Source organism: Pygocentrus nattereri, chromosome 21, assembly GCF_015220715.1.
Source record: "Pygocentrus nattereri isolate fPygNat1 chromosome 21, fPygNat1.pri, whole genome shotgun sequence".
NCBI classification, from domain to species: domain Eukaryota; kingdom Metazoa; phylum Chordata; class Actinopteri; order Characiformes; family Serrasalmidae; genus Pygocentrus; species Pygocentrus nattereri.
In genome coordinates, this window is record NC_051231.1 from 4,717,450 (window position 1) to 4,734,284 (window position 16,835).

The following is a 16,835-nucleotide window of genomic DNA, read 5'->3' on the forward strand; positions in this document are numbered from 1 at the left end:
ACCGCGTGTCGGTCCGTATGAGCGAGAATTAGGTCAAAAATCATTATGTGGTGAAAAATAAAACTTATTTCCAGTCATATTAATGAAAAACGCCAACATGTGAGTCATGAAATCACCTTTGCATATACGAATGACATATAGGCCTATCATTTACTGGTCATCTAGAACCTTTTCCGTTGTCAGTTATCATCAGATTCCAGTTATATGATGCTACTTTAAACTGTAAATCTTTGTGAGCACATAGTAGCTGATATATCTGTAAAAATTACATATTTAAAATTTCGAAGTTATTATTTAGCAGTTTGTGTTGGGGGGGGGTGTCAATGAATTTTTAACGTTACGCCCCTGCGCCTTTCCCTGGGAAACCCCGAGCACGGAGCTGCCAACGCCCGGCGCAGAGAAACAAACAGAGCGGATACGGTGAGTGGACCCGAAATATACATTGAAAACACGTCTTTATTACTATTTCGGGGAGCAAACCTACGTAAACGCGTAAACGAACTGTTTTCCGAAGGATATTTCTACTGAGAACGCGTATATTTAGTTTCGCTGTTCGTCAAACAAAGCGTCTCAAATGACATCCCTAAGACAGTTAGCAGATGACGACGCTGGAGTCAGCTTCTCGTTCGAATCTCCCCGTTCCACCTTAAATTGTGCGGGTATCCTGTTCTAACGTGCCCGTGGCGCCAGGGTGTAGCGTTAACTGCCGCACGATTTAAGGTGGAACGGGGAAATTCGAACAAGAAGCTGGCGAATAGGAAGCCAACTTCAGCCCCGTTAGCGAATGTGCTAGCGAGTATTTTTTTTACGATAACGTTAAACGAAGCCGGTGAGAAAATAAAGAAGCTCCGTTGGTGCTCGATATAAACTTTTTTTCTCTCTTTGTGGTTTCGTTCAGGGTGCTTATTTTGTCGGGGTAAGTCTAATTCAAGACATCTCGAGAAGTATCCGAGGTTAGTTCCTCTCCCTGTTGCCATTATTACGGATGAAGTAACGTTAGCTAATCAGCTGGATGAGCTGGCTAACGTTAGCTTAGCGTAGCCAGCTGACCAGAATTTCGCCGGTTGAATTAGACGAACGAAATGCGGCGATTAGTGTGTTTTTTGTTGCCACGTGAATATCAGGTCAGCTTTTTGAGTGATGGTTAACATTTGGGGGAACTCGTTTAGTTCACAGGAACGTCAATGGTTTGTTTTTTTAGCGAGCTCAACGTCCCGACCCCCGTTTCCGAGCGCTGGCTGACTCCACTGACGAGATTTGGTCGCTGAAGCTGCGTTAAAAATGTCGATACTTTGCTTTATTTTGTACAAACTCTGGGATTAGAGTCTAAAAGTGCCAAGGAGAAACGTTCCTATACTCGTATTGTCCGGTCTTGTCTTGTCTTGGTCAGTCAGTGACGCCCTTTCAGTGTATTTAATTTGCACATCTAGCTACAAACATGCAAGTTAACTAACTAACTACATTGCCCAGATGTGTAAATCGCTGTACCTCGCTTTTCTCCTCGGGTCAACATCGAAACCAAGCCCATGTTCTTCAGGCAAAGAAACCAAAGCAGCTCTTTTTGCTGGGGCCATCGTGACGAGCAGAGGGGCTCCACTAACACTACAGAGACTCTGTTCAAGTTAAAATCACAGAAAATATTGACAACATTTGCAGCTTGAGATTCAATTAGTAATAATAGTCATAGCTTCGTAATTACCATTCAACGATTAAATGAATGGAAAGGGCAAAATTTTGTTCCTTTATCGTTCTTGCTCTAGCAAATTATGTGTTTATGGCCCTTATGTCAGATTTAGTTGTGGCACCTCCTTCCAAACACAAACGAGGCACAGAAGCAGTTTACAGTCTGACTGATTTCCACAGTTGAGGTCGTAGAATCATCTATCAGTTGCTGTACCAAAACTTTTGGACAGAGTGAGAAGTGAGAACTGACCCAGTTCTCTGGGGCAGTCGCGGGCTGGAGGCTGGGGAACCAGCCTCGTGACCAGAAGGACGCCGGTTCGATCCCCAGCACATGACTGAGGTGTCCTTGAGCAAGACACCTAACCCCCAACTGCTCCCCGGGCGCTGCGGATTGGGCTGCCCACTGCTCCGGGCAAGTGTGCTCACTGCCCCTAGTGTGTATGTGGTGTTTTGCTTCACGGATGGGTTAAATGCGGACATGAAATTTCCCCGTTGCGGGACTATCAAGGGTCACTTAATCTTAATCTCACCAAGGAGATACTACAGCCATCCTAGTTCACTGATGCCCGAGACCTCGGACATGGTGATGCAGTAGATGATTGCTGGTCGGAACAGTTCCGGCATTGTTCTGTATGGACACGGAAACATTAATATTTCTTCTTGATCAGATTCTGTGTTTTTTAATTATTCATGAATTGACTCATAGTACTGGTACAGAGCAGCGCACAGCGGCACCTCGGTTAATCACAGCAAGTGAGATGTAAGAAAAAAAAATATGCGTGCATCTTTCTCCTATCGCACATGGATAGCCTTGTCAGCATTGCAGCTATTTGTGTTTGTGTTATATCATCATGCAGCTGTAAATGGTTTAATGCGGTGACTGAACACAGTTCTGTTGTTATTGATCTCTACCAGTGCTCAACATGATCCTGAGTTTCTGACACTGATGCTTGGGTTACTGTCTTGTTGTCCACAGGCCTAGACTGCAATGTTTGTCAGAAAAATCTATTTATTTATTTACTTTTTTATTTGTTGGCATGTGAGCTGAGCTGTGGCCGAAATCCAGTCGTTTTCAAACTTAAGTTTTTGCCTGTAACCTCTAAAACGGATGAGTGCTTCCCTTTTAATGCACTTGTGGGAATGTGCTTCCATTGTGGATTTAACTGCTCGGTGTACACGAGACCCTATTTAAGAACCCGAGATTAGTGTCTTTCATACGGCTTTAAGGCTGCCAGACATAGTTGATTTCCAGCCCATAGATTTTGAGGATTTGAGCTCTTTGCAACCCAGTGTAATGTCTTTGTTATTGAGTTCAGACAGCTTTTTTTTGTTTTAAATCCCATTATACTGACCACAGTGTAATATTGTGAACCAGCCAACCCAATAACAGTGCTAGGGCTCTAACTATCGATCACAAAAGTAATTGAATAATTCTTTTGGCAGTCAGAGTTTGAAGGTCAGACGGTAGAAATCGCTGTTTACAGAACAATAACAAACCATGCCGAGCCTTTCAGTGGTCCGAAAATACTTTGTAAGAAGTGAGATTAACTAGGAAGCTTCAGAAAGGTGTAAATAAGAGCAAAAATAAAACCACTGTGCCTTAAAAATGTTTGTGAATAGTAAGTAGTTGTGGCTGTCAGGCTCTGTTTGATATGGTAAAATAGGCTAATTAGGCGAATAAAAAAGTGCATTGTAATTAGATTGCCAATTAATCCGTGCCGCCTCATTGAAAATTTAAATAGTATGTAGTAATGTAAATGTATTTATTTATTTATTTTGGTAATAGAGTTTGAAGACGGCTCTAAAACGATCCCCTTCGGCGTGCCATGCGTGAAAAGTGTCGAGTGGGTGTACTCTCAGCTGAAACAGTGAGATGAGGTCAGCTCTGGTTTCCGCAGATTGCTGTGCGAGCGTGGAAGGAAACGGACGGGCCGGGCTCCATCCCCTCCCTGCCCCAGTCCATCTGTGAGCTTGTGCTCCCTCCACTCACTACTGCAGAGCTCTGCAGAGGCTTAGCCACCACTGAGGCTCAGCGGCAAACAGCCGGAAAACGGCTGACTGGCCCTCCTCAGCCCAGCCTCGTTACTGTACGGAGGGGGTCTTATGCGCCATTCCTGCCTCTCTGTGCCTGTTACAGGCTTGGATCCAGTGAATGGAGTTGTGTTCGTGGGCTCGGAGGCTGGCCATACTGTCCCTCCATGAGCGTGCATGTGTGGTTGCTGTTGAGCAGATGACGTTATGCTGGTGCTTAAAGCTGCAGTGACCCATAATCAGGGACTGGGGGGGGGGGGGTTGGGCCAGCTGGTCTGTGAGGAAGGAGGTGCAGTTAGTGGTCAGTTTTGCATGTACCGTGTTTTTGGAAATGGACTCTTTTGCCAGACGTGGAGGACGGAGAATGTTTGTGGACGTGAGGTTTTATTCTTTGACGGCTGAATCGTTTTGCTTATACGACTTGGTTTGAGTGACCCATTTGAGTAGTTTCCAGGATATGTTTTCTAGATTCATCAGAGATTGTCTGGATTACCATCTCTGTGACGTGGTGTTAGTAGCCTGTGATTTTTGAAAGCAATTTCATTGAATTAAACACTGAAAATGCTTACGAAATCTGTCTTGTGAATCCTGGCCTCTTTGCTGGCATGTTGAATTATTAATGATGCAAACTGTTCATGAAGAAGAGCAGGAGACTCTCAGCATTGTAGTAAGGAAGCACAGTGACCTTGGAATCAGCAGATATTTGCTGAATAAAAAAAAAAAAATCAAGATTTGACTAATATTAGCTTGCATATTTATTGTACTCTTAAAGAGTTTAGTCAACGCATTTTATTCATTTTACAGCATTTATGATTCTAGAAATAAATGTTATTTCTCTGCAGCACTAATCCAGGTAGATCTCATCTGAATTTCTACCATTTAATGAATGTTTTATAGCTTTTATATCTACATCGTTATATTAATTATTGACTATCTTATTGCTGTCGCTGTATAGTGTGGCTTCATTCTGATTTAAAATAGGTTGATGAAAGTACAATGATGTGGTAAAGGTTGGGCTGTGTTATTTTAAATGATCTACAGTAGATCAAGTTCACCAGATAGTCAGGATACTCGTGAACCATATAATTTTGCAAATATAAAAAAGCAAATATAACGAGTTTTGAGAGCGATAGGACATACATTTCAGTTAAAATTGCTATGATGGGTTGTTATGTCACAGACTTTCGGGGTGAAAAAATGTCAGTCAAGTTCAGGTTTGATTAACTTTGACGCACAAATCTTATCAGTCGGTTCAGCTACTTTCACTGCGGTGACGTCCGAAGAAGCAGCCCTTTGTATACTTGGCACTGAGTGCCCAGAGTAGAGGAAGTGTTCGTTTTAAGAGTGTCTAATTCCTAAAATTATACAGACATGTCCTCCAGAGGTATTGAGGTGCTAGAAAAGTAGGCAGAGATTACATACTGCCTGCTTGATCTCTTGCATGTAAGGAGAGCTCAGAATTCACAAAACATGCCAAAATATTTACACGGAGAGTGTATGATTTACTGTAAATCACCAAGGCTGTATTACTGATTTCATAAACTAACAAAAATATCGTGACTTGTTGGATACAGTCTTACCTTTAGTTTAATCACATCACTAAGTAACCTTCAAAGAGGACCCGGGTAGCTGATTTGGTAACGTAAAGACCACATCAGCATGTGGTGGGTTTCTCAGGCCTATTTGTCGTTTCTGTCTTCCATAGCTATTGCATGCACAAGGACATCTTACCCTTGTTAATTTGTGCAAAGTCTTTGCCACTGGCTATCAGAATGGCCTGGATATACTTGCCTCCACTTTAGATGAGGGGGGGCAGTAGATGCCAGAAAGAGTAGTTCAACGTCTAGAGGCTGATTTAGAACCTACTTATTGAGCATAGGTAGTTTATGCTGTTGGCTATTACAAATGCGTATCGGCAGCTGCGTCGGTGCCCGAAAAGCAGAGGGTCCAATGTGTGTTAACATGGAAAATTGAATAAATCAGACTTTAATAGTCAGACACGCTACACCCTTTTGTTTGGGTTGTTGATAAATGCATAGCAAACTGCGACACTGCTTTTCTTTAAGTGTCTTGGATGTCATCAGGTTTGGAGAACTCCACACAACTGCATGTTTCATTACAAAGAGGCCTGTTCAACTGGATTTAGTGCAGCACAGTGTCTCGCTGTTGTCGGAAGAAAACCTCGTATCTCCAAAATGGTAACTTTACCGGAATAAGGAATAAAAACTACTTTAGTTTTAATGCAAGTCTGTGGATCCAGACGTGGAAAGAAGCCGTTTCAGGCTGTTTCTTTTGGTGTATTCATCATGAAATTTTCACACAATGTAAAGGGGGGGGCGGGGGTGGGGGGGGGGGTGGGTAGCAAGTACTTATGTCAATAACTGAAAACGTACCAAACCAAAAATGTATGTACAAGGTTTTCTTCCAACAGTAGCGGTATGAAATGTTCAGTACAAATCATTGCGCTCACAGGTCTTTAGAGTAGTTTTAAACATGGCACGGCTGATGCTTTCTGTGCCGTGCTATGATGCGTATCCTGTAAGGTGAAAAATACCATGATAGTGTATTTTTGCCATGTTATGCATTCGCAGTGAACATTTATCATTTAACTGCATGACTGAAGAGAGTTTCCGCTGAAGCTATCAACAGATATCATTGTGCCTTTTGGTGCCAACTGACTTATTTTCGTGTTCACTAACTAAGCCTCATTTTTAAATTCGAAGCCCTGAGCCGTTTTTCTCTCCTTTGTTTTCCAGATCTTGAATGAGAAGAGTGGATTGGTAAAAGCACAGCTATGCAGACGATCAAGTGCGTTGTGGTTGGCGATGGTGCCGTTGGTAAAACCTGTCTATTAATCTCCTACACAACTAACAAATTCCCATCTGAATATGTACCAACGGTGAGTAACACTCCTCTCTTCTCTCTTCTTCTCATCGAAATATTCAGGATTTAAAAAGCTGTACTGCGTGCTGATTTTAAACTAACTACGTCGCAAGGTTGCAGCACTCGGGAACAAGCTTTTCGCATGGTTCAGACGTCCCTTTTAAATCAGTTGCAATATAAATATTAAATGTTCACCATCTAAAAAGGAGTCCTGCGTGGTATGTTTTGCTGCTGTAGGAACAAAAATGGAGATATAATTTGAAAATGCTTGTTGTTCTTTACATTGTGTGTAAGTTTCATGATGAATGGACCAAAACGGCTTGAAAAAAAACTTAAACAATTAAAAGTTGAGTATGTTCCTTTTCTTGTAAATTTCCTGTTTTGGAGATACAAGGTTTGTTCCAACAGCAGCAATTTCTAATTTTGGGTGGTGTGGTGTTAATGGAAAGTGGAGTGCATTTTAAAGAGGCCTGTTTCACTTTAACCTCTAGAATGATGTAGTTTTTGTTGTTGCTCACTGTTTTGACGTCTCTCTGTCTGTTTCAGGTCTTTGATAACTATGCAGTAACAGTTATGATCGGTGGTGAACCTTACACCCTTGGACTGTTTGATACTGCAGGTATAGTATGTTTCTCATTATATTTCCAAAGCGAAGCAATCAACAAAATGTTTAGTCTTTGTTTCTCATTGCTTGGCAAAGTTTTGACTCCAGAAAGTTGTTGCTTGAAGGTTTCAGTGCTGATTATTGTTGGGAGGAGGGGGTGGCGCCCGGTGTCGATGACGAGAGCACTTGTCATTGTTGTAGAAATAGACGCACAGCACTTTACTGCATTCCAGACATTCTTGTGGAGGGCGGATGAGCTTTGGGAGCTTTTTTTGGAGGAGAGTGGATTCAGAGTCTTTCCCTTCCAATGGACCAAAAGCTGTGTGGCTGTCTGGGCTCCGTCAGCCACTGGATGATGCTCATGATGTGTTTAGCGGCTTGTGTGTTTTTAAAGGATAGATTTAATTATTTCAGTTTGCTGAGTTTATACTAGCGGTGGACGATAAGACAGTGCGTTTCTCTTATCACGATGCATTTTGTCACAATATGCTTTTTAGAGCATATTGTGGGTATTTTATGTTTTTATTTCCACAACATGATGTTTCAACTTTATTTGTTATTTTTTTATGTAGCACCGTTTTGTCTACAGCGTCTGTTCAAATATATTAAAACTCAGAAAAACTAAATTATTTCTCATATTGTCAGTCTAATTTGTAACCATTCACTATCACCAGGCTTGTCAGTTCCTTTAAAGACTTCATTGGTTACCGAAAGGCACAGTAGTAGTAGTAGGTCCAGCTGACTTGGCTTCTGTCTGACCCTGACTTATTATGTTTACCTTAAATGGCAGCAAAACTGGACAGCAGCAGAGCTCCCTTGCCATGCCTGAGTAGAAAGTCACTGACATTGAAACATCCCCTCTTTAATAGACTATAAAGACATCAAAGTGTAGAAACTATGTTTTTAACAAAAGTAGTTCTGTTCAGGTCTTTGCATCAGACCCTTATTTGGTTTAATCTGTGCTGTTATTTTGTTAATCATTTAATTTACTCTGCACGTTTACGTTAATGGGTTATTACCATCTCCCAACAGGTCAGGAAGATTACGATAGATTACGACCTCTGAGCTACCCCCAAACAGATGTGTTCTTAGTCTGTTTTTCAGTTGTTTCCCCCTCTTCATTTGAAAACGTCAAAGAAAAGGTTGGTTTTGCTTTTTAATTCTATGACCAGTTGTCAGCCACTCTGTGACTTTGTTATTTATATTGGATAAATTAGAATCCTTATTGATATTCTCTAGTTAGTCTCTGTAATAGTTTTAATCTCTCTATTTTTCAGTGGGTACCTGAGATCACCCACCACTGTCCAAAGACTCCCTTTCTCCTGGTGGGGACGCAGATTGATCTGAGAGACGACCCCTCCACTATCGAGAAGCTTGCAAAGAATAAACAGAAGCCAATCACTCCGGAGACGGCCGAGAAGCTGGCCCGCGATCTGAAGGCTGTCAAATACGTGGAGTGCTCCGCTCTCACGCAGGTGGGTGAAGCCTTATTATCTCATCAGTACAAACGAGCACAACAGGCAGCATTCCTTCAGAAAGACTCAGCAGTTAAATAATAAATTAACAAGAAAGAACAGACAATAGATAGAAAACTGCGTCAGCCTGTTTAATTAGGTTTACATGAATCACTCTTGAGTAATCGCCTATTAGCTCTTTGTGGTGATGATTAGAAGTGTGACAGCAAAAGACTCGCGGTATTTTCACATTTTCTGATTATTTAAAACCAGAATACTCAGAGTGGTAAATGGGCATGACCGCTTCACTCGTGCCGCTTTTAATTGTATATTCATTTACTTGCTTAGCAGTCATTTAAAATATAAGTAGCTGAGGGAAACACCAATGCATCGAAGTGTCAAGCTTTACTGTAATGAGCATGTAAAGTAGTTCTTCTTTCTATAAAAAAAATAAAATAAAATGACAGTTTTCAGTAAGTCGGTGGGATTTGTCAGAATAAGTTTTATCATAGCTGGTAATGCATCCATGCCATTTTTTTCAAGCCAAGAACGAGTGCATGGTTTTTTTTTTTTTTTTTTTTTTTTAGTACTTTAAAGTACTTTAGTAGTATTCTGGTACCAAATTGAGTAACCTGCTTAAAATTAAGTTGTTCTCAGTGATGTGCATTAGCTTGCTGTGCTATGTGAGTTGCACTGGATCCAGTAGTGTTGTAGTAGAGAAGAGTGGGTCTTGTTAGACTTTGGTCAATGTATGTTTACTAACTCCTCGTCTGTCTCTTACGACAGTCTCCGTAGCACAGCGGCAGCAGGAATCACATCCAAGGCTAAAACATCCGAGCTTGCCGAGTTTTACTAGAGCCTGACCTGTCCGGGATTTTTAAGACCGATACCGATTTCAGTTAAATTTTTTTTTTCAGAAATGCATAACATAACAAATGTTAGGGTAAATATTTGTTTACGTGTAGTTATTTGAGTCTGCACTGAGATGACGTGGCATAATGCAGTTTAAAAATAATCTTATAAAACTGACATTTCACACTGTGGTTATGAACACAAACATCCGTCATATTATCGTTTTGAAGAAGTTTGTGATCATTCGTATTACATCATTTGGACCATCTGAACATGGCATATTACTCATTACACTGGAAGACCTTTTGAGAAGGTCTCGCAGCACATCAGAGCGCTCTGGGCTCAAATTAGTGTCCCACACACTACATGTTTGTGTCCCATCTGGTTTAATAATTTCTGATCACTACAGTAACTACAGACATGCGAGCCGTAGATATTTACCATTGCTTTATTTAGGCACGGAGCTGAAATTGGCTTCCCTTTTGCCAGCGTCTTGTTTAAATTTTCCTTAAAAATGCAGTGACCCAAATGCCTCGGGCGTCAGAATGCAATTGCACACCATTTAAGGTGGAACGGGAGTATTCAAGTAGGAAGCTGACTTTGTCATTTAGGCAGAATAAGTTTAATATTATAGTTTAACCACTTGATGTTTGATGTTTGCCCACTGACAAGCACAGCATTAGCCGGCTTTGTGGATGACCTAATTTAGTGGTAAGCTGCATTAAGCAATGTTGACAAATTTTTTGAGCTAAGGAGAGAAATGAGGACCGTTGCTTATCAAGCAACTTGGCTTACAACACTCAATCACCATAGATTAAGTAATGATTTTTGCCTGACGCTACTGGCTTTCACGCTGTTGAGGCAAAAGCAGGCACTCGTCTCTCATGAATGCTGCCAGGCTTGTTTAGGTTAAGAGGAGAACTGACGCGGATATTTTTGTTGTTTAATGTATTTATGTGACAGTTAACAACCTACCATGGAACGTTGATGATCTCCTCCATGGGGTAAAGTTACTCTGCTCGGCTCAGGGTCAGCTAGTCGTTATGATTTGTGGTATTACAAATGCGTATTGCCAGCAGGGAAGATGCAGAGCGCCCTCTGATGGACAAACTATGTAACAACACTCAACATGAGAGGGATATCAGTCTTCCACCTCTCCGTTTCTTCTTAAATGGTCATTTATTGGTCATTTTGAGCACTGATGCAGATATTTCTGCAGCTAGCTCATATCAGCTAATAATATCGGCTCGTTTGATTTATCGGCCCGGCTCTAGTTTTGCGTCTTCTTGGTTGGTCGAACTCTAGGTCAGTGTCTTCTAAAGCTAGACATACACTGTGCTATTTTAGAAATCTTGTTCTTTGGGGACACACACTGTTTAAATGGACTATTGTGTGTGGACAATATGTACGATTTACAAAAACACTTGGTCTGCGTGGCATTGTATGTAAAACAAATACCCTGCAGTCAGAACGCCCAAATAAAGCTGTTTGATTCAAAACATGCTCAAAAACGCTGAGTAACTGAGCTACAGCAGTTCTGCTAACTTGTGCCACAGCGTGCACTAAAACCAGAATCCGGCAAAAATATGTAAAATGGTCTCTCAGCTTATTTTACAAAGACAACTTTTGTGTTGCAGTTCAGTTCTCAAACAGAGTAAATACTAATACTAACTTTCCTAGTAAATGTCAGCTTTTTTGCCTCTATTTTGCTGTATGCAGGCTGCGTGTCTCCAACTGGGTTGGGGTTGTTTGTGTTTTTGTCTTTCTAAAAAAACAATTGGCTAAAGTTGCACAGGGTACGTCTGACGGGAATATGCCACGGCAGAATGTTTAAAGTGACCAGTGACTTTTTGTCCAGCTGCCTCAGCACTGAAAACATTTTACTGTTCGAGCAGACCCTCAATACCTGCCTGCACGAGTCATTTGCTCATCGCTAGGCTTACGCCGCATGGTATCAGGTGGTATCGGGGTTCGGTGTCGGTGCTTTTCTCTGAGTATGAATAGATGAGCACGGTATTGGGCTGATACCCGATACCAGTTTTGGTATTGATGCATCCCTAATCGTAGAATGACAAGTAGTAGGTGTTTTTATAGATGGCACAACGTGATATACGTTACCAGTTAATAATCACGCTCGCCGTATTGGGCCACTGTCGTTATTGTTCAGAAGTACAGCCCAATCCGTGAATGTGTCCTTGTTAGAATTGGACAAGTTGTGGAAATTAAGTGATGCACGTTATGACGGCTGGAAGGTAAGTTTGTTTTAATAAAGCTGTGAAGAAGTGTAAACGAAATGGAAGCATTTACAAAGGCTCAGAGACACAGTTGGCTCGTTTCGTTGTGCAGTGTTCGTCACGTAGTTCAGAACGCCTTCTTTCTAGAGTCCTAACGTTTTTCATCAAGCTTTGTTTCCGTTTGTGATTGCATGCTTGGCGTATGTGAATGAGGAGCTGGGCATTTACTACGCATGTATTCAGACGTCTTAGTCCGTTAAAAATGGGCTCATAAGAGTTTTTTCAGAACGCTTTAAATAAGTTACAGTAAACGCAGCCTCTAAATTTAAATACTGTCTACAACACTCCTGAATTCACTCCTCTTACAGTGGTGCAAGAGCTTTTTCAGTTTCCACATGTCGTTTATATTCTGGTCCTGTGGTTCATTGGGTTTCCTTCCTCTTTGCAGAGGAAGCGTGTAGTTCCAGCTCTGAAGATAGCTGCAGAACTCATTCCTGTAGTGCTTTAGCTCTTTTACATTTGCACTTTTCTGCACTCTGCTCTAATCTTTATTTCTCTTATCTTCTAAAATCTGTTTGCTGTAACTGCTAACCTTGCTGCTTATTCTCTTCCCTCCCCCTCTGTCTTTGTAGAGAGGTCTGAAGAATGTATTTGATGAGGCTATCCTAGCTGCCCTTGAACCCCCCGAAACACAGCGAAAACGGAAGTGCTGTATATTCTAAAGTCTCGTTCTCTCTTTCTAACGCCCAGCTTCTCCCCCAGATGTTTGCTGCTTCCTATAGTTTACCTCTTGATCCAAAAAAGAAAAGTTTCCTGACTGCTAACAAACAAAGCCAGTGTCTTATGTTTCTTGCTTCATAATACTGAAGTGTTTGTCTGTGCCATTCTTTTTTTTTTTTTTTTTCTTTCTTCTTCTTCAGTTTTCCGCCCTTTGCCATTTTGGACTGCTGTTACAGTCTAGCCTCTTGAATTGAGTGGAGGTTGTTTTGTGCTCTCCAGTTTTGGAGAATTATTATTATTATTATTATTATTATTATTATTATTATTGTCAAGTTTTTCTTGTTTTCGCACTCACTTGGTTCCAAACCAAGGGGTTGAAGAGTTTGTAATGCATATTTGGTTAGACATTTTTCATGTTGATTATTATTGCTAATGTTGCAGTAGACATTTGTATGATCCTTCAGTACTTATTCCTTCATTTCTACTGTTTGAAAGGGGGGGGGTGCAGTCAAAGAGGTACAAGCAGCTCAACTGCGTTACGATTAAGGACAAGGTCTTATCTTCTATCTTCATTCCTTATTTTGATGTATTATTTTGTACTACAGGCATTGTATCATAGAAATTAAATTCTGAGCATAATATAAGGCTACAATTTGCAATTGGGTGTCATTGATAACCCATCTTGGGAATTTAAAACCAACTTACTATAATCTTGTGAAATGATTTGTGTCATTAATAAAGGATAGCTAAAATTGCCATTTGCATATGTGTCTCATCAATTACGACCGAGAAACTAATTGATTGCGGTGCCACAGAAAACACATTCACACATTTTATGAGGTCACTGATTGTTTTGCCACCACAGCTCAGCCAGTTTTGCTCCTTCTGTCTAGAGCCTGTGTCATGTTAGTCAAAGACTTTCAGGTGTTGTAGACCTTCTGTTTGGGGAGGTTGTGGTCAGCAGTGTCAGGACCCTGCAAGACTGCTTTCCAACCCCCACCCCATAGTCTGGGCTTATAAAGAGGCTTTGTACAGGGAGATTCACTCGAAAGAGGCCCCAAATGTTGTGCCGTAAGTCTGGGTAGGATGAAGCAATCGTGTGTGTAATCGATTGCATTACATGTGATGCTGGAAGCGATCTCTGCTAGACACGTGAAGGGGTACGGGGGTCTGCACCCGGAAGTTGCAAATGGAGGTTGAACATCATGACTGCTGTCCGGCGCCTACCTCATCGCTCTGACGCAGGAGCACCCCGGGTTGTTTGAAGCTCCGTATACAGAGGAGGACATTGATTCGTTCAGATCGATTCGGCCTAGAGAGAGTTATTACAGAATATTCAGGACCTCTTTCGACTGAATCTCCCTGTACATGCCTAACGTCAGCTAAGACCCTTCTGCAAGCTGTTTTATCAGCCCAACAGTGAGTTAACGTATACTTGGAAAAGTGAATCTACAAGGGCTGACCGACTCCTGGAAGAATACCACGCTTTTTACCACACCTACTACTCGTCGCAGGTCATGCGTCTGTGTCCATTCGCTTTGTCCCAGTGGCTTGAGTTTGGTTTTGCGTCCCTCTCACCTCACCAGCCCTCGTGTCTCTGAGCCTGTGTTCACGGTCTCGTTTCACACCCTGCCAGCATGTTCAGGTTTTAGCGGCCAGGTCCAAAAATAAAAATCAGTAAATGTGGATGTTAAAAGATGATCTTGCGCTTTTGTTTTTGTACCTTGAAGAATTTCCCTGATCTTTCCCTGACCTGTCCCTGACCTTTTTGATTTTGCTTTGTTGCGTTCCCATTTTGCAAATGTAATCCCTCTGGCTTGTACGGCCCCTTTTTCTAGACCCCTTCATTTGTTCGTTTTTTTGTTTTCCCATGCATCAACTCCAGTGTTTCATTCACATGTCCAAATCCTCCCACTCTTGGTTGTAGTGCTGAGCGTTGATCCCCAGACCACTCATTGATTTTTATTTATTTATTTATTTTATCCTTTTTGTCTGTGTGTTGACCCACATTGAGTCTCCATTTCTTCCCTGCTTTGTGTCCACAGAAAGGCCTAAAGAATGTATTTGACGAGGCGATTTTGGCAGCCCTGGAACCCCCTGAGCCCAAGAAGAAGCGTAAATGCGTGCTGCTATGAGCACCCTTTCCTTCTCTCCCCTCCTTGCTCTGCTAAGGCTGGCCAACAGCTTTGTACTCTAAAAGCAATGTATGAAAGAAGTGAGTTTAAATTTTTGCTCTGCAATAAATATATAAAGACTACCCTGCACACTCAAACACACAAACAATGCACACACGTCAGTCACACAACAGGAGTCAGATATAAGATTGAGTTCCCTACCAACACAGCTATTAACCCACGAATCTAGAGGGCCTTTTCTAGTTTACATTTGAGATGTTCTAAATATCTACTTCACGGTGAGTTGTAGAGATGCTGCCTTGACTTGAGAATTTGCCATTTAACTGAGTCGTAACAGCTACTTGCTCTTCGAGAGGTTTGGTTACTAAACCCGAGTGAACTTGCTCACGCTTGTAGCCTTGTGAACCGCCCTCTCTAGCTGGAGTTGGCCCTAATCCCTGCTTCACCCTCGGTCGTCACCAGAAGTGCTCGGAAAAAATTAGCTCCTTTGCCAATATTCCCACGTGACAGACGGTTGAGTCAGTAACGATGTAAATAAGAGTGGTTTAAATGGGTGTTGAATGGGGCAGAGAATTGGTTTTGTCAAGCAGGGAACGTTCTAACAGTGTTAGCAGAACAAGTGGCATCCTAATGCGTTACCAGGGACCACAGAAGCTTTTCTCAGAAACTTGTTGTAATGCATGTAGGTAAGCCTCTGGTTTCCTTTGGATAGGTTAACTTTAATTAATAATAATGTAAGCTGACAAAAGTTGTTGTAGACTCCACTTGTTTTTACCAAAACTCTTTTTCTTTCTTTTTTTTTTTTCCATTGTGAATTTTTTTTTTTTTTTTTTCCTTCTTCTGTTTTGCTTTTTGTTTTTTTATTTGTTTTTTTTTTTTTTTTTTTTGTTTTGTTTTTTTTTTAATAGTTCTGGTCACTTTTGTCATTATTTAGGGGCCGGATCCCAGCAACACACTGATCCACCTGTGATTATAAAGACTTTCCCTTCTCTAAAACAATCGATTAAAACCGTTCCCTCAACTATTCATTGACCGAACCAAGTTTACTTATCGGTGTTGCACAGGTGGATCAAGGTTGGCCTGATTTCCAGTCATTATCACCCTTATTTGTTCGTTTTGTTTTTGTTTTGGTGTTCAACCAAATGCTATGTATGAAGTCTGTCCTTTGTACTGTATATGCATTCTTTTAAAAATTATTAAACTTATACCTTAATTGCCTTTATATTGTTTACTCCTGTCTATCCAAAGGATCTTGAAGCTGAATCGCCCCATTTTCTTCCCCCTCCGCTATCTCTGTTGATATTTGAGGCTTGTTGCCAGTTAACAGCTAATGAAGAGCAATAAGCACTTTCATTTGGCAGAGAGTGAAATATTGAGTACGAGTCTAGATTTTTTTTTTTTTTTTTTCCTTTTATAAACCTAACAGACCCTCAAAATACATTTTTCTGACAGCAGAGGGAGCTGTTTGATCACACATGACTGCAGTATTTGCACACTCATTAAAGTCAACTTGATGTTCGAAGAGAAGACATCTTGTCATTGTGGGTATAACACTATACATGTGAATTAGTTACTTGTATGCCTTTATTATTATTATTATTATTATTATTATTAAGAATGCCACCACATTAAATAGAAATGACAATTTTGTCACCAGTGTAGTGCTGCAGCAAAGATATCAATGCACTACTTTTTCCATGGCTCTAACGTTTCAAGAAGGTCACATTTGTTGAATGAGTTGTCACCGAGACCCTAATTTATGAGGCTTCTCCAAGTCGCCCAGGATCTGTTCATTCATAAACTCAGCAAATAAGGGAGGAATCTCGTCTCCTGCTTTGAGAAGCTTTGTGAATGTGCACCCATGTCTGCAGGCTTGGTCAGGTAGGCAGTCAAGTAGTTTGTGTAACTGGTCATAGTTTTATATTTCGAGCAAGCAGAGTTCAGTCACATACAGATACATGTTGACCTTGTTTTAAACAAAGGTGTTGAGAGAGCTGAGAGAGACGGTATCCTTTCTCTTGGCTGTGATTGATGACAAGGAACGCCTTTGTGAGATGTCCTGGTTCTGGATCAGCATTCCTGCCCAGAGATGTTGATCGATTGCCTGTCTTTGAAGAAGAGATTGTCATCTTTTCAACTCATTGGGGAACTGGATTAGAACAAAGGATGTCTGCATTGTGAAGTAGACGAAACTTCTAGATGCAGAAATACAGTCAACTGGATTCTACACTCAAGTCTT

The 16,835-nt window shown here is 41.2% G+C and overlaps 1 protein-coding gene across 2 annotated transcripts; it reads left to right on the forward strand.

Moving 5' to 3' along the window:
• Nucleotides 1-318: 318 nt before the first annotated feature.
• cdc42 (cell division cycle 42) lies at nt 319-15,818 on the forward strand. 2 transcript variants are annotated; one of them, XM_017714820.2, is made up of 6 exons: nt 319-420; nt 6,471-6,613; nt 7,144-7,216; nt 8,234-8,343; nt 8,479-8,676; nt 14,507-15,818. In XM_017714820.2, exons 2-6 carry the CDS (start codon nt 6,509-6,511, stop codon nt 14,594-14,596), a joined length of 576 nt encoding a protein of 191 aa, XP_017570309.1. In that variant the 5' UTR covers nt 319-420; nt 6,471-6,508; the 3' UTR covers nt 14,597-15,818. The 2 variants fall into 2 exon arrangements, with proteins under 2 accessions (XP_017570309.1, XP_017570310.1); XM_017714821.2 differs by lacking the exon at nt 14,507-15,818 and adding an exon at nt 12,374-13,217 and having other exon boundaries at nt 320-420.
• Nucleotides 15,819-16,835: the final 1,017 nt, after the last annotated feature.